Source organism: Podarcis gaigeae, assembly GCF_964106915.1.
Source record: "Podarcis gaigeae genome assembly, chromosome: 17".
NCBI classification, from domain to species: Eukaryota; Metazoa; Chordata; class Lepidosauria; order Squamata; family Lacertidae; genus Podarcis; species Podarcis gaigeae.
The window spans coordinates 39,121,012-39,143,860 of NC_139694.1; the positions used below are offsets into that span (position 1 = coordinate 39,121,012).

Here is a 22,849-nt window from a genome sequence, read left to right on the forward strand (position 1 = left end):
AAACCGCGCCTCCAATCAGCGCGCACCGAACTTTCCTTGCGGCCAATCAGAGGCTCCGGAGGAGGAAACCGTGGAGGCGCGCGGGGTCTCCCCATTCATGCAGTTCGGCGGCGGTGGCCGCGCGAGGGCGCCTGCTTGCCGCGCTCCTGCGAAACCTTGCGAGGCGACGCAGGAGCCCGTCGCCTTTCCTCTCCTCCTTAGGACGAACCCCTCTGGTCTGCGCCCCCGCCTCATTGCTTTAAATGCGCAAAGCAAAAGTGCACGCTCAGGATCGCTTAAGGGTCGAGGCCGAACTCACGCCAAGAAGCACCGAGGCCTGCGCCCTCCAAGCTCCCCTAGGAACCCCAGCAGTGTGGCTGGTAGACTGCGAGGTGACCCGCCAGAAAGCGGCCCGGGTGGCCTACTTAAAGAGAACCAGCCCTCTGCCTGGAGAAGCCCTCTCTTTGAAGGGTTACCCAGTTCCAAGCCTGAGGCGAGGGGGGTTAGTGGTTTGTTTTCGTTGTGTTTTTAGTTTTTTAATATTCCGTTTTTATGTTGTGCACCACCTTTAGATATACGGATGAAGGGTGGTATACAAATTTAATAAATAATATTGATGGATATCAGTGAAAGACACATTGAGCAGGTACACAGGGCAGTCTCTTCCCCCCCCCCCCCACATTGCAACATCTTGTATTTCTATTTAAATTATAGCACTGCTTTTTAAAAATTTGCATCTATATAGTAGCTGATACAAATTTTATGTAAATCTTTCTTATGCCCCTTTTTTTGGTGATGTGCCAATAGCTGCTGTATCTGGTCTGCTGCCTGCCCTCCAGGCCACCCTGTAGTTAAGAGTGGCTGGGGAAATCCAGCCAGATGGGCAGGATATACAGTGGTACCTCGGGTTACATACGCTTCAGGTTACGGACGCCGCTAACCCAGAAATAGTACCTTGGGTGAAGAACTTTGCTTCAGGATGAGAACAGAAATCGTGCTCCGGCGGCGCGGCGGCAGTGGGAGGCCCCATTAGCAAAAGTGGTGCTTCAGGTTAAGAACAGTTTCATGTTAAGAACGGACCTCCAGAACAAATTAAGTTCTTAACCCGAGGTACCACTGTAAATAATAAATTATTTTATTATTATTAAGGCTGCCATTTTCTAACTTGAGCTCGTTGGCCCCTTATAAGGGAGTTCTCAATGAGATCAGAAGTGATGGATGAGCTTCCCTGGAGGACAGCTTGCCTGGGCAGGATCCCGCATGGATTGAGCATGTGGCTAGATCTCCCAGGATCCTCTGCAACATACAGGTTGCTGAGCAGTGGACGTGTCCACATGGAGAGGGGCTCCCTGAAGCTTCTGTTTGGAAACCACGGCTTCAAAATCAGAACAGTTGCACATTCTGCAGAATTACCGGTAAATGGCAGTTAGCCTACAGTCAAACAACTACAGACTGTAAATGAGGGTCATACTTTCAAGTACTTCCCTCCATAATTCCCTGTGTACTGTGCAAAAACTTAGCACATTAGAAAAAGATTGCCTCTCCATGGTGGCTACAAGGTCTGGTTGGCTAATGGAGGAACCAAGACTGCTGGCCTATACAGAAGTCCTCCCAATTAGTTTAGGTGGATTTGGGGAGGGGGTGTCCTCTCCCTCTTCTCTAATATGAGGCTGTACCTGGATTCAAACTCCAGACTCTTCCTTTGAAGCCCCTATGCTCCGAGCATCTTTGAGTGGGCTTTCAAGTTGGGGATACATGTCACTGCTCACTGGAAACCCTCCCTCTCCCGGCATGCGAAAGGTAAATTGATCTTTCGCCTTCCTTCCCCCTGCTTCCCAATCTTGTCCCTTTTAGCCACTAGAGGTTCATGTTACTAGTAGATAGATACCTCTCACTCGCTCTGCTGCATGTTCTGGCCAGTTGGGGTGCTTTGTCCAGTCTTTTCCTCTATGGGTCCTTGAACCCAGAAGGGCACTGTGTGCACTCTCTGCAGGCCTTCTGCCAAAGGGGCTGTGTGGGGTTGGTGTTGCATCGTTTCTCCCCCCCACCCCGAAGTGGACCACGACTGGACCACGCCAAATGAGGCAAGATGTCAGACACTGACATTGCTAACCCAGAAGTGGCAAAGCAATAACCAACAGATAAAAAGTGTTACCCTAAAATGTGATTCACTACCTTTTCCCACTTCCACTGGAAATTGAAAGGTTGGTGTCTCTCAGAAAAGAGGGGGCAACCCTAGACTAAGTTGTGCAGAACCACGTAAGTAACTGAAATACAGAGGACAGGAGATGGGCTGGATATCTAGGCTAAACGCAGAGGAGCTGTGGGCCTCCTCCATGCTCCCGCTCTATGCAAGCTTCACTGAAAGGACACACAAGCCATACCAGCACACGCACCCCTCTGGTTCCATAAACCTTTATTTCCAAACCCCCTGTAGGGACCTTACACCTGCAAGAAAAAGACACAGCTCCTTCAAGGGCTGGACAGTGAGTGGCCTGGCGAAAGCCCTTGCTAGGAGGCCGAGTCAGAGGCCTCTGAGCTGTCCTTGACATCTGTGCTCTCTGTGGCCTCGCTGACCTCGCTGACATCTTTGCTGTCGCCGCTGTCTTCAGCCCCAGGCCCGGTGCCCACCACCGTCCCAGGGCATTTCTCATCCCGGCAGCATTCGCCAACGTGGTTGACCTTGTGGTCCCCACTCTTGTTCTCAATGGAGCCCAGGACAGAGTGCTTGCTCTTCTCTTTCAGGTCCACCTGCCTCCGCAGCTGTGAGGGAACAGGTGCTCGTTTTAGCTGGAATGTGTGCGTGTTGGGAAGATAAGCAGTTTTCATCCACAAAACCCTTGGCTGAATTACAAAGGTCTTGCACATTCTTGCCAGGAGACAGCCCAGTCATGTCAGACACCGCCCCACCTTCCAAAAAAAGGAGCCTCAAAATCTGCAAAGCAGCTATGGGAGGAAATGTTTTCGATGTTGCTTGCCGCTGTTCACATTTCTAACATCCTGCCAAGCACATCCAGAAAACTCCCGTGAGACCCTCGTCAACCCAAGTAGCATGAAACCTCATCAGCCCCCCAACATGCGAGTATGTATGTATACAGTTACAGATAGGTAGCCGTGTTGGTCTGCCATAGTCAAAACAAAAAAAATTCCTTCCAGGAGCACCTTAAAGACCAACTAAGTTAGTTCTTGGTATGAGCTTTCGTGTGCATGCACACTTCTTCAGATACACTCTGAAAAAGTGTGCATGCATACGAAAGCTCATACCAAGAACTAACTTAGTTGGTCTTTAAGGTGCTACTGTATGTATACAGTTACTGATACTGAACTCCTCCACCCTTTCCGTCTGGCTACATGAGCACCCCGGCACAGGGGAGAGGGAGGCACACAGCCTCCAAAGAACCTGAAAGATACAAACAATAACCGGGCAAAATGGAGGAGAACTGCAAGCAGAGGTTAGCTTTGCTGCAGTTTTCCACTTGTCTGTCTCAGTATATCTGGGTAAGAACTCTTGCGTAGGTGTACATCAGCAGAGGAGGAACACACAGCGTCCCAAAATAGGTGTGGGCACACTTACTTTTTTTAAAAGGAATTAAACAAGTGTGTGGGACCAAGAGCTGTGTTGCTCACCACAAAAATATACAAGCATCATCTTACCACACAATAATAACTGACCGCAGGCCCCACAGCAATGGAATATGCCAAGAGATTCAAAGCAAATGCTCCATTTTTCTAGATGCTAAATATGGTGCACAGTTTAAAAAAACACATCCGTGCAACAGAAATGAAAAAGGAAGACCAGTGAAATTAATTAGTAAAAGATGTGTACGAAAATGGCCTCAATGGAGGAAGGGGAAAGACATGCCAGGCATGTCCCTTCATCCAAATGTCAAAATATGAGCCTCTTGGATCAGCCAAACACAGCCGATTCACAGGATACCTGCATTCAAACCCGCCTGATGTTATCATGCTGTATGTTTATTGGGTGATTTTCCCTCACTCCCTACCCATCTTAAAAATAAAGAGCAGGGAGAAATTAAACTCTAGAGAGAAGTGCTTGATAACATTAAGGGGCCGATAGACAAAACAAAGTTACAGGGCATCAGCCACCCTATTCCCTATTCTCCCTCTTCTTAACAGCCTAGGTTTTGCTTTACTCGCCATCTCACCCTCAGCGTTACAGGTTGAGAAGGTATGAAGAAAGGCAGCCGGAGGCTCCAACTTCCTCTTGTAGGCTGCCTTGTCTGTCTCCAGGTAGTTTGGAATTCAGCCATCAAGCACCTTGCTTACGTGGGTCACTTTGGATGCAATGGGTGCACAGCTAGGATACAGGCTGGGTCCCAACGTCCACACCAGTGGAAGAATCTGAGCTGCCTTTTAAGGGCAGTTAGTGGAGCAGCAGCCTCGGAGATGGAGTATCAAAGACTCGCACACTCCAGCACTGAGGGCACCAGCAGGGTCGTGCTCACCTCCTCCGCCATCTGTGTCAAGTCGCGCTTCATGGCGTACGCATCTTCCCCATCGGCGTAGTATTTGGGCTCCACTTCACTGATCCTAGTGGGAAGAGCAAGCATGCTGGCCTCACTGGAAAAACCCCCACAGTCAAGTCCCAGAAGCCTGCCCCAAGCACGCTCACAGCTGGTCTTAATGCAGAAGAGGCAGGTGTGCAAGCTGGGAAGTCCCAGTTCAAATCTCCTCAGCCATGAATTCACTAGGCAGCTGGAGGCAGGGCACTAGTCTCTCAGCCTCAGACCCCCGACCTGTAACATAAGGATAACAATACTGGCCTACCTCACAAGGTTGTTGTAAATATTATCAAGAGTGCACACATGAAGTGCTTTGAACACTTAAAAAAATTAAAAGCACTATATAGATTGGGCTCCCACCATCCCACGGCTGGCAACTGGCTGGAGATGAATGACAGACGAATCTAAGAATGCATTTCCTGTCCTCAGAATAAATACTTAGGTAATAAGACTTTGAGAAGATTTGCAGGTTAGAATGGGGATGGAAAACCTTCATGGGATCATAAAAACACACCCACCAGCCTTCAAAGATCCATGTATTTTCTAACCTGCTTTTCCTATCTAGCACTGGGATTTCCCCGGTGCTTTGGAAATTTGTTCAATTTCCCTAAAGGAGATTCAACTATTTTAATCAGATGTGTTTTTAAACATCGTTCAACCCCATTTCCAGCAACCGAAGCTGTGCATTCAGGTTTACAGGGAGGAGTTGCATCTCGGAGGCAGAGCACAAGTTGCATATAACTTGCATCTCCAGGAAGGGCTGGGAAGCCTCCTGGCTGGACCCTGGGAAGCCACAGCCACACGGCGGAAACCAAGCAGGTGCAACTTAGGGCTCAGTGCCAAATGCACCCCAAAGGCCCTTCTCTACCTGGGGTCTCTCTCCAGGCTCTACCTCTTCCCGAGTCACACCCACTGTCCCTCTCCGGCTCTGCTTCACACTTGCAGCAAGCATTTTGGCCTGGCTGGGGCGCGTCCTTGAACTCTGACAACACCCCTCGGTTGCCTGCTTGGAGCAGGAGGAGGGACGTGAATGTGTGCAGAAACTAGCCGATGGTGCAAAGGTAACGTTTACATTTGTTGCTCCACCCAGTTTGCCTCTGGCCCGTCTTATCATAGGCATGTGGCCCTTGGATGGATGTCCAGAAGAAAATGCAGGCTATTGGTTGAAAAAGGTTGACGTGGACAGACCTGAGATAGATGAACTATGGTCTGACTCTGCATGGTTTTCCTTTGCTCCTTCCACAAACACAGCTGAAGCTGAGAGGAGCAAACCTTGCGTTTCCCTCCTCTAGTTAACAGCAAGCTGAGCCTTTGGGGAACACAAGTCATCTCTGGTTGTCACTGGAGCCTTCCGGTTACTTGCTGGGTCCAACCTTCACAGAGCTCAGAAGAGCGCCTTGGCCACACCAGTCGGTGAGGCAAGCTCTGCTGAGACAGAATGACTTGCTCAAAGCTGCCCAGTGACCACACAGGGGTCCAAACCGCCTTCTCACTCTGACCAAACATCCACTATGACCACTTGCCCGCTTGGTACTCACTGGAAATTGAGAGTGTTGGAGTAGAGGTGCAGCGCTGCTCGGTTACTGCAAAGCAAGAGAAGAAAAGTAGTTTTGGTAAACCAAGACAGCAGAGAACATGGGGCTAGACCTGGGACTGCAAGAAGGTCAATGAACCCTGCATGTCCCTCACCCTCAAGCAGGACAGTGTAACTGCAATCTGCATCTACCTCTGGGGTAATAATAATAATAATAATAATTTTTTATTTATACCCCGCCCTCCCCAGCCAAGGCCGGGCTCAGAGCGGCTTACAAGCAATAATAAAAACAAGATGAATGATTACAACTTAAAAACAAAAATAAAATACAACATTAAAATAATGGAACATTAAAATATTAAAATGTAGCCTCATCGCAGGAGGAGAAGGAAAAGAAAGGGGGGGGGGGGAAAGAGAGAGAGGGAGGAAATCAAATTGGCTCCAAGCCAAAGGCCAGGCGGAACAACTCTGTCTTACAGGCCCTGCGGAAAGAAATCAGATCCCGCAGGGCCCTGGTCTCATGAGGCAGAGCGTTCCACCAGGCCGGAGCCAGAGTTGAAAAGGCCCTGGCTCTGGTTGAAGCCAATCTAACTTCCTTAGGGCCCGGGACCTCTAGGGTGTTGTTATTTATGGACCTTGAGGCTCTCCGTGGGGCATACCAGGAGAGGCGGTCCCGTAGGTACGAGGGTCCTAGGCCGTGAAGGGCTTTAAAGGTCAAAAGCAGCACCTTAAATCTGACCCTGTACTCCACCGGGAGCCAGTGCAGCTTGAAAAGCACTGGGTGAATATGCTCCCATGGCAGAGACCCCGTGAGGAGCCTCGCTGCAGCATTCTGTACCTGCTGGAGTTTCTGGGACAGCTTCAAGGGCAGCCCCACATAGAGCGAATTACAGTAGTCAAGCCTGGAGAGGACCGTTGCATGGATCACTGTGGCCAGGTTGGGGCGGGAAAGGTAAGGGACCAATTGCTTGATGCGGCGAAGGTGGAAAAATGTTGCCTTGGCTGTTGCTGTAACTTGCGCCTCCATGGAAAGGGAGGCATCAAGGATTACACCCAAACTCTTAACGGAAGGCAATGGCACTAATTGGGCCCCCGCAAGAGAAGGGAGTTGGTCCCTCATCCCCATGCCATCCCGACCTAGCCATAGGACCTCTGTCTTCGAAGGATTTAGTTTCAATCGGCTCCCACGAAACCATCCAGCCACAGCTTCCAAGCATCTGGTAGAGCCTGGGAAGGGATTCTGCGGAGAGTGATTTCACTTGGGCTCAAGAGAAGGCAGGAGTGGGGGCTTGGCAGGAAGCCAGTGCTCTAGGAATAAGGAATCCAAGGCAAGGGGGACCAAAACCACTGGGTGCTGCTTCTGACATGGGCGGCAAGAGGAAGCAGCACAGGCTTGACAACCACACATCTGTTCCACAGGAGGGCAGCTGCTTCCTCTGCGCATAACCATGAAGCGTTTGGAACAGTGGTGGTGGTAGGCATGTAGCAACCCTGCCCTTAGCATCATGCCCACAGTAACCATTGCGCAACAAGAAGAGCACATTGTTTGGAAGCCAACATAAGTGGAGATGAACAGGGAGCAGGAGAGAGACTCACCTCTTGCGTACGTGCAGGGAGACATACTTGGCGTTGAAGTTCTCAATCATGGCCCGTGAAGCTTGGTCCATCAGCTTTTGGGCCAGGCCAAGGCGTCGGTGGGAACGCTTGACCGCCTAGGGAAGGACAAAAAGCCATCAGAAGGAAGAGGCATTCCATAAACTTTTCTACCTTAAGACACTCCTTCTCTCACACAAACAAAGCCACTTCCTGAACTTACAAGTTCTGGGATGCCCCACACTAATGTTATGCCAAAAATCTGTTTGGTGCAGTGGTACAAATTCCAGTGATGGACACAAGTGTCTGTAGATCACAGTGAACTGACAGTAAAGGAAGTTTTAACAAAATGGCAACCTGCTTCCTCACATGGCCACTATTTTGTCTGATAAGGGGAGCACAACTGGCTCTTCTGGGCATTGACCTGAATGGAAGGAACCAAATAATTCTGTCCTCCAGCTTCTGCTTCCAGAATTACTGCTCAGGCTCTCACAAAACAATCCCTAGGCACTCAGCAGTTCTCACAACCCTCCTGCCCCTTGTATTTCATCATCTGTACAGCTTGAGTGCCTGGGGGGGGGGTCCCTAACAAAAAGCTGAGTCCTGCTGAGAGGAGACACAGCCAGCCTTCCAAGCCACTGCTCTCTACTTGCCACATCTCAATTGTAAAACATGTCCAGGGGGCTGTAACAATAGAAACTGAAAGAATTACCAAAGATGTGATATGACCATGGGGAACATCATCAGGGTCTTCTTCCCTGGAGAAAAAAGAAACTGTGTGTCAGTTCAGCTCCAGTCTTGCACACCTCACAAAGGTAACGAGCTAAGCATCAAGACCAACACTACTGCAACATTATTTTCTCCACAATGCCAGTCTCTTTATCAAACACCTGTAATATAGTACCCTCCCTCCCTCCCTCCCTCCCTCCCTCCCTCCCCTCCCTTTTCAATTTTTACTAAAACAATAACAACACTCACCTCCGAATAAAGGAAAGGAACCTGGCAGAAATATGCAGAACTCCTGCTCTCTTAGAAAATAAATGGCAGAAGCAGAAATATAGCTAAAGTGGAATGCAGAACCTCACGCTGGATCTTTCGTTTTTCCCAGATTTCTTGCCAGAGTTTTCACAAGAGCACTTCCACCATTTCAGCCATTTCCTCAGCAAATCAACTGTGTGTCACCTTCAACTCCTTTGGTCTACTTACTGCACAAAGAATATAGTTTTGTGTCCTGCTATCAGGCAATTAAGTGTTTTCTTGCAGCTTCTTCCAGGCCTGATACCAAACATTTTTTAGGGTGGTGGCACTGTAAGTCAACGTACAAGTATTTCCATAATATTTACGGCTATTTGACAAATTTGAAAATTAAGAATGCCAAGCCTTCACCAGTCAGCCTAGCTCAGACTGCCTTACTACAGTGGCCCAGCTTGGTTGGGCATCTACCAAGGCCCACAAGCCACCACTGATGACTGGTGCCCAGACAGCCCCCACCAGACTGCCCCCTCGGTGGAGCCATATGCACATGCTCCAAAGGTACATATGGCTACAGGAAGCTTAGAATAAGGGAGGAAGAGGACAGAAGCAAAGCCTGAAGTCACTGCCATAGCCAGGCTGTCTCATCCCTGTACACCAACTAGTTAGCCAAGGGAGGCACAAGGTTGCAGTGCGAACATGAGAAACCACTTGGCCTGCTTGCAGCTCACCAAACCAGTTGTTCCAGGCAGGCACCAGACAGAAGAAGCTCTGCAGCAGCTACCTGGCAGTGCCAAGACCAGCCATCTTGCCCAGAGCTGGGAGGGAGCCGGGAGCCTGGACTAGCCTGCCTGCTCCTGGCACACTCAGAAGCCCACTGGGAAGGAAGGAAGGAGCCAGCTGAATGGAATTAGGGAGCATGAGAGGGTTTCCCTTGGGATGTCCCCCCACCACCTCTGCCCCATGCGAGTTAAAGGTTCATCCCCAAGAGTCAATACAGTCATGGAGCCACACCAGAAAACTTAAGAAGGCAAGAGACAGCTTATTTCTTATTGAGCAATTGCAAAGGGTACTTTTCTAGCTAAGTACTTGACTCATCATAATATTCACTCCAATCAGGCTTGCTTTGCAGAAATAATAGTTGATAATATCAATCTGAACAATATGTATCTGCAGAAGTTCAAAGTAACTGAGCCAGTTATTAAATCATTTAAAATTAATGTCTGAATCAGATCTAAACAGGATGAGAGAGAAGAAATACTACTAAACGTTTAGGTTTAGTTCAGCATTAGGTTTAGGTCTCAGCTATACCAGTTTCAAAATAAAATTATAACACACACTTCAGGGAAACTTTAGCAAAAGTAGCTGCTCCTGTCCAAACATCAAGAGCAGAAATATGCAAAAAGCTGAGCTACCTGCTTGCTGGTCCTATCAAATATCCTACATCAGTCTTAAATTTAAAAAGATACTGTAAAATCCATTCAAATCTGTTTTAGTTAACATGATATTTTACAATGCTGTGTAGCTGGAGACTATTTCCTACGATAAACTTAAAATAAATTTTATGTTTCCCTAGTAGGTGAAATAGAAGCCACATGTCCAATGCCTGCATACATTTATGCATTCATGCATTCATTCATTGCATTGATATCTATCCAATCTGACCTCAGCGCAGCTGCCTGCCACAGGACCCCACCCCGGCCTCAAAGAGACAAAAGGTGCACAGTGATATATAACACTCTACAAAAGATGCCGAGTCTTCTGCTGCTGTGCTACTGCACAAGTCATCTGGCTTGTGGCAGCAGAAGACTCTGCTCTTTTGCTGAAGAGCTACAATGCAAGCCAGGTGACTCGCAGCACAATGTGGCAGCAGCAAAAATATGCAGCTGTGCACCAGCCAGCCAGGTGGTGGAGGTATCAGTCGCCATCCTGGAGCCAAGGCATCTTCACCTGGGGGATCTTCAAGGTATCCACAAGAGTGGAATTTAGAGTGCTTCACCCTTATGCCTCTGAATTCCCTCTTCCCCTAACTGCTGGGACTAGTCAGCAAAGGGGAAGAAGTGAGAGTCTGCACCAACAGCATTCGGGCATATACCCCTTAAAACATGTGTTTTGCTAGCCTATGCTGGAGCCTCCTGTGAAGCTGCAGTGCAAGAGATACAGTGCAAATATACAGACAGAGCCGTGCAAATAAATGATTCTACTCACATTTTAGCCAGCACGTAGCCCACAATCTTACCGTTCTCATCCTCAGCAATGTAGGAGAGCTGGGGGAGGGAAAGGAGGCAGTTAGAGCGACATAGTGGGCTCTCTTGGGGAAGAAGCAGCAGAGCCACCCACAGGCATGGCAGAAGGCAGCAGTGCCCTGAGAGGAAACGTGGCTCTGGTCCAAGCAGGATCAAAGAGCAGCCTGTTCCACAGGCAGAGCCAAAAGAAAGACAGATTATCCCATCCATCTAGCCACCACAAAGCTTGAACCCATCCCTAAATACCACTTCAAATATATTATTTAGTTGGTTGGGGAGGGCATAGAATTTTATCTTATTCTTTACAACAACTCTGTCAGACAAGTCAGCATTTTTATAATTCCCATATGGGAGCGAGTGTGGCTGTTGAGACAGAAAGTTGCCGCTTTAACAGGCTGAAATGTTGAGAATATGTATGTCAGTCCCCAAAGCGGCAGGCACAGGGCTTAGTCATTTCATCACTACCTCCATGTTGTCCTTCTCCTTGCCACCTGTAACAGGCATGTGCTGGAGAAGGAAAGTGGCAGGGGGCAGGATGGAAAGACAGTTGACTCACAATTTATGCACATTTAATTTGCATGAATTTAGCTTAAAAAAATTTAAAGGGAGTCGGTGTTGAATATTGACAATCCCACCAACTACTGCACTCACCTTGAGATAGTGTTTGAAGTGTGTGTTTGGTCTATGCACAATTTCATCTTTACGTGCTATCCCCAGAAAGTAACCGCCACCTAAGCTAAGAGTTGACTTTATGTGGGAAGAGAACAGCCAAGAACAACCACTGCAGCCCCAGGGACACCATCTGGGGAGCAACTTGGGCAGGCCACCCGGTGTGTTTATGGCGGGCTTGAAGTACAGACCTCCCTACCTGCAATGCCATAGTAACAAGTGTTGATTAGCTCACTCAGCCACAGGCCCAGGTCCATTACAAAACCACCAACGGCAACCAAAAGATCCTGAGGAGTCAACAAAATCTCAAGTGTTGCTAATTAAAGCTGGGAGAGGCTAGTAAAACTTGCCCTGTCACTTATGAGGCACCATGGCCGTCTCCCAGAAGCTAGAGGTCTAGCTCCCAGACAAAGGCTGTGGGAGGGCAGCAGGAGATCCAGGAGATCTTGGGTCAGAAGGAGTTTTTCAGAGGGGTCACCTTAGCACCACAGTTGCCAATACAAAGGGGCGGGAGAGAGAGGATGGCAGTAAAGGGAGTAGCAGATTTGCAGTCAAGGTCTTTTTGAAGGATTGAGGTTACCCATTATTCTACAAAACCTTCAAGTCGCTAGTATGTAGACAGAGTTACCTGGGGCCAGGAGAGTCCATGATAGAAGTAATATTTCATTTGATAGTTCTCTGGCAAGCAAAGGAGGTTGCAGTGTTGCATGTTCATCAGGTCCTCGGGCTGGTGGAGAAAAAAGGAAGAAAAACTAAAACAGAGCAGAGAGAGATGCACCCACTTCACAGCTCCTCCTCTCCCCAGTAGGACTGACATTTGCTGTGTGTAATAGCAAAATAGAACCTCCTTATTCAGAGGCACTGTATTTTGAAATAAGAGATACGAATCTGGAAAACTGTAAGTAGGACATGACAGCTATTCTCTCCAGTACCTCATGCTCAGCAGCACCTACGGGTAACAAGTCCCCCTGATTTAATAAGGGCTGCCTTGCCAAATCAATCTGACCTGCAAACCTGACTACCAGTAGCCATTTCCAGCAGCAGTCTAACAGGGCAGTCTGGTGCAGTCTATACTTCCCAATGCCAAAGGCTGGGCCAAGCTGATCTCCTCTTGTTTCACAGAGCAAAGGGCCGTCAGGGGGTGGCGGCTGCCCCATCTCGTCCCCGGGTGCCCAGCAGGGCGCTGCTCCTGTCCCGGGAGGCTCCACCCGATCCTCGCGGCGAGGGCGTTTTGCCTGGACAAAGCAGGTCACGCAAAGCCCGGCGCTGGCGAGGGACCCTCCCCGGGGATCCTTGAGCGGTCATTCCTGCGTGGAAAGGGGCTGGACTCGATGACCTCGGGGGAGCCCCTCCATCTCATTCTAGGAAAGGCCTTGAGCCTCAGGCCCCGAAGCCCAAGCGCCGCCCACGCTCCCCCCCCCCCCGTCGGGCGACCCCGGGATTCGAACCCTCGCATTCCGGATATTCATGGCGGCGGCGGCGGCGGCGACGCTCTTCCTTCAGCCCCCGACGCGGCCGGAGCCCCCGATCCCTCTAGAGCCGGAGCACAGGCAGGTCCCCGAGCGGCGCCGGAAAGCACGCGTCCATCTCCGCCCCGCAGCCAATGCCTGGGAAGAGAAGAGGGGGAAGCCGCTTAGCCAATCGCCGCGCATAGCTTTGCACCGCGGTCCCGCCCAAGCCCTCCTCGGCACCCAATCAGACTGCGCCTAGAAAGTAGTCACGCCGAACAATTACGATGCCGCTTCCTCCATCTTGCTTTGCTCATGCGCGGAATCCTGCTTGTTTCGGTTCTTCCGCCCGCGACCAGTTAAGGGAGACGTGACGCTAATCCCCGCCCCTCGAGGGCTACGATCTGTCGGGGCGACGAAAGAACCCTAATTGATGGTCCGGTAAGTCAATAGTTTATCACGACGGAGTTGAGTGACACGTCGCGGGACCAATAAGCAACTAAGAGAAGGGAGGAACGACTGTTGAAGTTCAGCCAAACTGGGGCTTCAGGGGATTCGCTCTAAATTTAATAACCCGGTGGAAAAAAATATTAAAGAATGATGGTAGTGTTTCGTAGAGGGAGGAGATAGTACTGTAGTGGATTATTATTATTATTATTATTATTATTTATACCCCGCCCATCTGGCTGGGTCCCCTCAGCCACTCTGGGCAGCTTCCAACAAAACACTAAAATGCAACAACCTAGTAAACATTAGAAGCTTCCCTAAACAGAGATTAAATGAGATTAATTCCCTGGGGGAAACGCGCTGGCTTGTAGTCCGCATTTCACCTGCCTAGCCAGGAATTCTCGGTTCCAGTGAGGCCTCTGCCTTTGGCAAACCCCCCTCAGCCTCCCCTGCAACGGGGGGGGGGGGGTGGGCGGCAGTGGACGGGACTCAAGGCGGCTGGCAGATAAAACTTGTTGTTGTTTAGTCGTGTCCGACTCTTCGTGACCCCCTGGACCAGAGCACGCCAGGCCCTCCTGTCTTCCACTGCCTCCCGCAGTTCGGTCAGACTCATGTTTGTAGGTTCGAGAACACTGTCCAACCATCTCGTCCTCTGTCGTCCCCTTCTCCTTGTGCCCTCCATCTTTCCCAACATCAGGGTCTTTTCCTTTTTTTTTAAGTCATATTTTTATTAGATTTTACAAAAGTTAACAACCAATTAAAAAAATTAACTAGAATCACAAAAACAACAACACACATCAAAAATACAAACAGAAAAAAAGAAAAACATAAAAAAGAAAATTTAGCATAAAAAAGCTCTCTTTCAAGTTAATGCCCTTCCAAATCTTATTTTCCTTACTTCCACCCACCTTCCTTTCTTGTATTCCACTTTAAAAATTAATTCAGCAAGATCATTTATTATTCAAATTCAACCTTTATCCTTCCCTTTATGCTCTTATTTATCTTAATCACTAGAACCCCTTCATTTCATTTACAATGCCCTTAGCATTCATAAATTTTACAGTATTTTTGTAGGTAAACTTTAAACTTCTTCCAGTCCTCTTCCACCTGTTCTTCTCCTTGATCTCGGATTCTGCCGGTCATTTCTGCCAGTTCCATATAGTCTATTACTTGCATCTGCCATTCTTCCAGGGTGGGTAAATCTTGTGTCTTCCAGTGCTTTGCGATGAGTATTCTTGCTGCTGCTGTGGCATACATAAAAAAGGTTCTATCCTTCTTTGGCACCAATTGACCGACCATGCCCAGGAGAAAGGCCTCTGGTTTCTTTAGGAAAGTATACTTAAATATTTTTTTCAGTTCATTATAGATCATTTCCCAGAAAGCCTTAATCCTTGGGCAGGCCCACCAAAGGTGAAAGAATGTTCCTTCCGTTTCTTTACATTTCCAACATTTATTATCGGGCAAATGATAGATTTTTGCTAGCTTGACTGGGGTCATGTACCACCTGTAAATCATTTTCATAATATTCTCTTTTAAGGCATTACATGCCGTAAATTTCATGCCGGTGGTCCACAACCGTTCCCAGTCAGCAAACATAATGTTATGACCAATATCTTGTGCCCATTTTATCATAGCAGATTTAACCGTTTCATCCTCAGTATTCCATTTCAACAGCAGATTATACATTCTCGACAATACCTTAGCACTGGGTTCTAGCAATTCTGTTTCCAACTTCGATTTTTCCACCTGGAAACCATTTATCCTGTCTGAATTATAGGCCTCTCTTACTTGGAAATAATGTAACCAATCCTGCACCTTATCTTTAAGTTTCTCATAGCTCTGCAATTTCAGTTTATCCCCCTCCTGTTCCAAAATTTCCCAATATTTTGGCCAATTCGATCCCATATTAGATTTTTTCAAGGCCTTTGCCTCCATAGGTGAGAGCCACCTTGGGGTTTTATTCTCCAAGAAGTCTTTATATCTGACCCAGACATTAAACAATGCTTTCCTGACAATATGATTTTTAAATGCCTTATGTGCTTTGTCCTTACCGTACCACAAGTATGCATGCCATCCAAAAACATTATCATATCCTTCCAAATCAAGAATATCTGTATTTTCAAGAAGTAGCCATTCCTTCAGCCAGCAAAAAGCTGCTGCCTCATAGTATAACTTAAAGTCCGACAGGGCAAACCCCCCTCTATCCTTTGCATCAGTAAGAATTTTATATTTTATTCTGGGCTTTTTGCCCTGCCAGACAAACCTAGCGATTTCTTTTTGCCACTTCTTGAAACAGTCGATCTTGTCAATAATCTGTAACGTTTGAAACAAAAACAACAATCTTGGCAATACATTCATTTTGATAACTGCAATTCTACCCAGTAAGGAAAGCTTTAAGTTTGTCCAAATTTCAAGATCTTTTTTCACTTAACATCAGGGTCTTTTCCAGGGAGTCTTCCCTTCTCATGAGGTGGCCAAAGTATTGGAGTCTCAGCTTCAGGATCTGTCCTTCCTGTGAGCACTCAGCCTGATTTCCTTCAGAATGAAGATGTTTGATCTTCTTGCAGTCCATGGGACTCTCAAGAGTCTCCTCCAGCACCAGAATTCAAAAGCATCAATTCTTCGGCGATCAGCCTTCTTTATGGTCCAGCTCTTACTGACGGGGAGGGACTCAAGGCAGCTTGAAGATAAAATAGGAACAGCTAAAAACAGCATCAGCAGCCCGCTCTTAAAGAGGTGCAGAAAACACTTTTGCATAGGAAGGCCCATGGTTGCTTGGAGATAGTGGAGCTCGGAGGAGCCTGCCCAAATAGCCAAGGTATGTTTTGTGCTGGTACTTCAGCCTGTCCTTTTTTAAGAACAGTTCAGGCTCCAGTAACTAGGATACTATGCTGAGCTCCACATACCATGAGCATCTTCACCTGCAGGCTTCTGCCTACCAGGTGTCTGTTGCGAGCTGTTCTAGGCTGTTTTTATGCTTTGGCAACACTGTGAGGATGGGGTGTTTTATTTTCTCCTGTCCAGTTGGCAGCCCTTCTCAGCCTTTAATTCATATGAGATTTGGCAAAGAGGATGCAGATGCAGCTAGATCTGAGGTGGTTCGAAGTAGGAGATCTTGTTATGCATATATTTTGTGTTATGTACTGAAGTTCTCACCCTGGGCCAGCAGGGGGATACTGTAGATAGCTATGCAAATAAGGGATCGTAAGTGACTTTCAGTAATTGGTTAGTTTTAGAAAATTGTTACAGTTACGTTGTACTGGAGATCTATATAAGAAGGCTGACTGAACCCTTCAGTTCAATTCTGTTCTGGCCTGTTAATAAACAAGAGGTGTTTGAAGAATTGCTGTGTCGTCCGATATGTTCACCCACAGCTTAACATTTTGTATGTGTGGGGGGGTGTATTATAGAAAAAAATGGAGTTGGCTTTTACAGCCCATCTCTACATTAAAGGATTCAGCGTCTCCTAAGACAGTTAATTGTGAGGGGGGAAATGAGTGGAGGCATGAACCCGTAGAAGGAAAGCAAGGAAGAGCTTTAATTTTTCTATCAGAAGAGAGTCCCCACCCAAGCGGCTTTGGGATTGCTCTGTGTACTAAAATTAAGTCTAATTTTCTCAGGGAATATCTCCTAAATTTTGAAGGGTGAAGGATTGGTATTCTGTGGAGTGTGTCCACTATGTGTGTGCATCCTAAAAAAATATATAGCAATATCATACTAGAGTATATTATTATTGTCTTGTATGTGTATTGTGGTTGGAAACTAGTATAGTGTAAAACAAATTAAAATAAATTTTGAGTATGTGATCAGGACTTTTTTTTTAATGGCTTCCAATATGACTGTTCCAAGAAAACCAACTGTCAGGGGTTCAGGAGCAGAGGCACAGGAGTGGGCGGAGATGGAGAGCGAGGAGGAGGAATCCGAGGGGGGTGGAGGCAGTGACAGCGGTCAGAGGGATTCCACGAGCCTCTCCAGCGAATCGGAAGATTCACAGAAGGGAGCGCCGATGGCCAGGGCAAGGGGGGTGCCAAGGGGGAAACCCCAGAAGGAAGGGGCCAGCGGGGACTCCCAGAGCAGCAGTTGGAAATCAGGACCAGCTTCCCCACCAGAGCGCAGTGGGGGGGAGGAGTCCCAGGAATCGGGACCAGTGTTCTCACTACCAGCGAGAGGAGATGAGTCAGGATTGACCACGCCTCCATCGGAGAGCGGCGAAACGGTCAGGAGGAAGGTTACCGGCTGGGCGCGCGCGCCAAGTTCAAATGTACAGGCGAGCGGCACAGCAGGTAGCCCGGATAGGGAGCCAGGTCCTAAAGCCCGCCGGAAGGAGGGGCAAGACTCAGGGGGGTCAGCGTCAGAAGATTCCAGAAAGGAGGAAACCCCAGGGGGCAGGAGGACCCAGAGGAGGAAAGAACAACGGAAGAGGTGGAGTAGGGCTAGGATCTTAAACTGGTGCGGAAGGGGTGATGAGTCAGACGGGACTTCGCCGATCTAAGGTTAAGACGTAGGGCTGCACGCTCTGGCGTTGGAATGGAAACCAAACTTCAATAAAGACTTTTGTACATTACATCAACCTGGCGTTGGTCCTCTGTGAGCTGGGACCTAGAGGCAGCCCTGACACCAACACATTCTGATGACCTTTCAGTACAGTGGTACCTCAGGTTACATACGCTTCAGGTTACATACGCTTCAGGTTACAGGCTCCGCTAACCCAGAAATAGTGCTTCAGGTTAAGAACTTTGCTTCAGGATGAGAACAGAAATCGTGCAGCAGCGGTGCGGCGGCAGCAGGAGGCTTCAGGTTAAGAACAGTTTCAGGTTAAGTACAGACCTCCGGAACGAATTAAGTACTTAACCCGAGGTACCACTGTACTTTTATTTTTTAAGTTAGCACTGAGATTTTGAGAGTAATGAAAGCCTATACAGCAGTCAGGGAAACAGTTGCATGCAGAGCAATACAATGGAGTTGCATTTGGAATAAACATACATTTAAAATACTGTTAGCAGCAGGTCTAGGGGAAAAATGGGACAAGGAGGGCTCTTACTATTGTTGTTATTACTTGCTCTTCATCCCAGAGCAGGTTTCAGCAATTAAACACAATATTAAAAACATTTTAAACAATTTAGAAACGAGAGAAATAAGGCTGGACTTAAAAATATGCATCTCAAGTGTCAAAAGCCAGGTATTGTTATAATAAGTTATAATTCTTAAGTGTGTAGGTTATGGATCCTATCCAAATGTTGTGGAATTTTGTTCTTTGGGCAGCTGGGAGAAGTAAATGAAAAAGCTTTATTTAGGATGTGATTTGCACCAAAATCTCTGTCAATATAGGAAGGGATTTGATGAAATCAGGTTTTACAGAGCAAGCTGTGTGGAGGATGCATATTCAGTGGCGGAGCTAGCCGCTCGGGCACCCAGAGTGGCGCACATGCCAGGCACCGGGGGGGGGGCAATTGGCGCCCATTGGGGGTGATTGGTGTGGCAATCAGTGCCCAGGGGAAGGTTGGTGCGGTGAGCGACGCCAAGGGGGGGGTGATTCGCGCAACGATTGGCGTCAAGCGGGGATTTTGTCACCCCCCCTCAGGGATGACACCCGGGGCGGCCTGCCCCCTACACCCCTGTCTGGATTGCTTCTGGGCCCAGTTTAAAATGCTGGTTTTAGCCCTTGAAGCCTGAGATGGACTGCTCTCCTGAGAGGATGCTATATATCAAAGTACGAAGTTCAAAGCAGGCGCTTCAGCCAGCGAAACAACCTTAAGTGCCACCAGAAAGTATGTGAGAATGGCTTTGCAAGAAAGGTGCCACCCAAGGAGAGAGTCCAGAGGTTCTCTGAGGATGATTTTGGAGGGGATGAAATCCTTGTTCAGGGCAGCAGATGGCAGGCTTAGAGCTTAGGCTCTGCTAGGCTATGAAGAAGTAAAGGCATACACTGTTTTGTACCATGAACTGAGCTCAGTGAGAGAGTGCAGTGACTGTAGATGAGGTTTGCCTTTGTCATGATGGGACTACCTGAATTTACCCATTATTTGCTGGATAGCAAATGATTGTTTATCTGGGAATCAAAGTGGATGGTCTCCATCGGGGATCATTGCGGTGCTCATCTGACCTGCTCTGCATGCACGGAAAACATCTGCAAACTGTAATTCCTCCAAAATCCAAGCACAGCTGAAGCCAATGTCCTCTTCAGTGCAGTTCAAGAGGTATGTGTACAGAAATCTTGCAAAACAGTTCATCTCTTGGATGTCCCTGTCCTTATTTTTTCAGGAGGGGGTGGTTGGACCCTGTAGCTTCATTTCATTGCTTGTGCAATAATGTTATTTGGGGAATCAGCCAGTGGATGGTAGAGCAACAGTTGTGAATTTGCTTTTTGAAAAATTGATTTTTATTAGAGAGCGTGGTCATATAGCATAGTGGCCAAGAGTTTCTAAGCTATGAGTTAGGGCTCCCCTTTCAGATATTGCTCCTTCCATGTGCTTACTGCATGTCCTTAAGAAATCAATTCTCTCCCCGCATCAGCAATACCAGAATAACAACACAGGTCTATGTATTATAATTTATGAAAATTACAAGAAAATGCATGTGACATACTTGGGAAACACTCTATAGACATACAGTTGTACCTCCGCTTATGTATCCCTCTGGTTATGTAAACTTCGGGATACGTAAGCGGCAAACCTGGAAGTATATTTCCAGGTTTTTGCCGCACGCACAGTAGCAGTAGACCACTCCTGTGCATGCGCAGAAGTTCTCTACCACCGCACATGTGTGCACAGACGCGGTCTTTCTGGTTGTGAAAACCTCCGGACCTCCGGAACAGATCCCATCTGCAACCGGAGATACCACTGTACTTGGAAAAGCAGTTTGGCCAAATAGGAGCAAACTCAGCACCAGCTAGACTTCATATATGCAAAATCAGCCTAGAATCTTATGCACACCACAAGTCTTTCTTCCAAAGAAACATGCATGGGACTTGGCTGGAACTGGCCTGAGTACAGTGCAGTCTGGCACCCATAACCAGGGTTTTTTTTTTTTCTAAAAAAATGTTTAGGAGTACTGTCATTTTCCTACTCATATTGAAATACTGCCCCTCAATGAGGCCAAACTTAGATTCACAAATTGTTTAGGGGTATGCATATCCCTGTTTCCCCCCAGAAAAAAAGCACTGCCCATAACAAAACTTGGCATATTGACCATCACATTTCTCTTAATCCTGACAGTGGCTTTTAGACTCATACAGTAAATGAGATAATATACAATATAGATTTAGACACAATAACTTTAAAAATGTACACACAGTCAAATTGATCATGGCGGAGTGAACAACTACTTTTAAAAAATGTGTTGTCTGCAGATTTCTTCTTTCCAAAAAAGAGGAAGTGGGCTGGAAGACTGAAGCAGGGCCAGGATGATGAATCTGCATGTCATACTCCTGGGACTAAGATCGGAAGTGGCTCAATAGGACTGCTGACTGCATCACATGCCGCAGGCTCCAATGAGTCTTGTCGATTCCCAAAGTGGTGCAAACAAGCTTCACTTTGCTTTTAAGCTTCAGCCCTCTGGTCCGAGATGGGCTACTGTCTAGCTCCTCAAAGCACAAGATTACAGCAAGCCTTGCAGGATCACAGCCTAGATGTATGGAGCAGAACAAACTCACTACAGGGAAAGTCTCAGTCACTCAGACTGTCCCTCACCATCATGCCAGGGTGGGCTGGGGAGAAAGTGGCAGCTGAGGGGAATTTACTGGTAGAGCAGCCACGTGGTCCCACTCTCCCTTCTTTCCAGGCATCCATTGTGCAACCAGGTCCAGAAGCCGTACCTGCCAGTTGCCACCCACTGAATGTTTCTCTCTCTCTCCGCCTCCCCCTTTGCTCCCCACCTGACACCCAGCCCTACACAGGCCACCAGGAAGGTCACCATTGTGTGTCTGCCAGCGATGCTCCCTGATCCCTTGGGGAGTTGCCAACCTACTTGTTCAAGAAAGGGTCCTTAACCCTCTGCAAGCTTTGGGACAAGGAGTTATGCAACAGGCAATGGCCTCCCTAGTGTGGGGATGAAGCTACAAGGGACAGGAAAACAGGGACTAGCCACATGAGCCTCACTGGGCTGAGCAGGGGCCACCTCATGAACACCATCTTTTACTCTCAAAACTCACTCCATTCTGAATGCTCTTTAAGAAGAGAGACATGTATAACTGTGCCTCATGTTGCCAGGGTTGGGTAGGAGTCTTTCTCCACATCCTGTGCTCCACCCTGTTTCCAGCTGGCCTCAGCATGAGACTCTACAGTGGTGGGCAAGGATCTAGCTCAGGCCAGTCTAACTTTTCATACCAAGTGGCCCACAACAGTAGTTTAGACACAGAACCTGTGGGCTGCGCACCAGCCTGTCACATGGGGGGAAGCGAGGCCAAAACCTGACACCCCGCCCAGCCTTCCCAAAGCTGGCTAAGCGAGGAGCCGGGATTTGGGGGGGGGGGGAGTTGCAAGCCTCTGGCGGTGTCCCAGAGCCCTCCCAACTCCTTCCTAAAGCTGGCAAGGTGCTAACTAGGCTTTGGGAAGGACGCAGGAGGACTCAAGGACCCTGTCAAAGCTCTCACACCTCCTTCCCAAAGCCAGCACCTTGCTTACCAGGCTTTGGGAAGGCAGCGTGAGGGCTGAGAGAGGTGTCAAATGTTGTGGAGGGCTGCCAAAAGTCCTCAACAGACACATGAAGTGCTTGGGCCATGCTTTGGACTTCCCTGATCTAGCTGCCCCTAGGACTCCAGGAGAGTCACTCTCTGCCCAGTAAGGTACTTAGGCCTACCAGGGATCACTGCTGCTGCTGTGTTAGCAGGGTGGAGAATGGGCCACCTTCGCTGGGTTGGTCTATCAGGCAAAGTAGTAAGGGGGTGCCATTGCATCATGGCCCCAAAGGGATGGTTGGTACACACCAGAGCTTATTGGCTGCTGCTGCTGCACTCCTCAGCGACACTCTCACAGGTGGACCTGTGGGCCCTCCCAGACATAAAGATAAAGGACCCCTGGACAGTTAAGTCCAACCAAAGGTGACTATGGGGTGCGGCACTCATCTTGCTTTAGGCCGAGGGAACCGGCGCTTGTTCACAGATAGCTTTCTGTGTCATGTGACCAGCACACGGAAACACTGTTTACCTTCCCACCGCAGCAGTACCTATTAATCTACTTGCACTGATATACTTTCGAACTGCCAGGTTGGCAGAAGCTGGGACAGAAGCTGGGAGGACATGATCCTGGAATTTAAACCTGGGAGGCTCCTGCGTGTGAAACCTGAGCTATTCCACCTGGCCAAGGCCCCTTCTGCACTGGGAGAATATAGAATGTGGCATGCCCCCCCCCCCACTGCACCCATCCAAGTAGCCCCTGCGACTCCCTGAAGAGGATTGCGCTCTCTGTCTCTTTAGAACTTCTTCTGAGTCTAGGCTGTAGG

The 22,849-nt window shown here is 48.3% G+C and overlaps 1 protein-coding gene across 1 annotated transcript; it reads right to left on the reverse strand.

Moving 5' to 3' along the window:
- Positions 1–2,378: 2,378 nt before the first annotated feature.
- On the reverse strand, positions 2,379–13,142 carry NAA10 (N-alpha-acetyltransferase 10, NatA catalytic subunit). The gene is made up of 8 exons (XM_083719875.1): positions 12,965–13,142; positions 12,145–12,243; positions 10,810–10,868; positions 8,342–8,387; positions 7,633–7,748; positions 6,041–6,085; positions 4,446–4,530; positions 2,379–2,742 (listed from the first exon to the last, which is right to left on the reverse strand). Exons 1-8 carry the CDS (start codon positions 12,983–12,985, stop codon positions 2,491–2,493), a joined length of 723 nt encoding a protein of 240 aa, XP_083576001.1. The 5' UTR covers positions 12,986–13,142; the 3' UTR covers positions 2,379–2,490.
- Between the last annotated feature and the right edge of the window lie 9,707 nt (positions 13,143–22,849).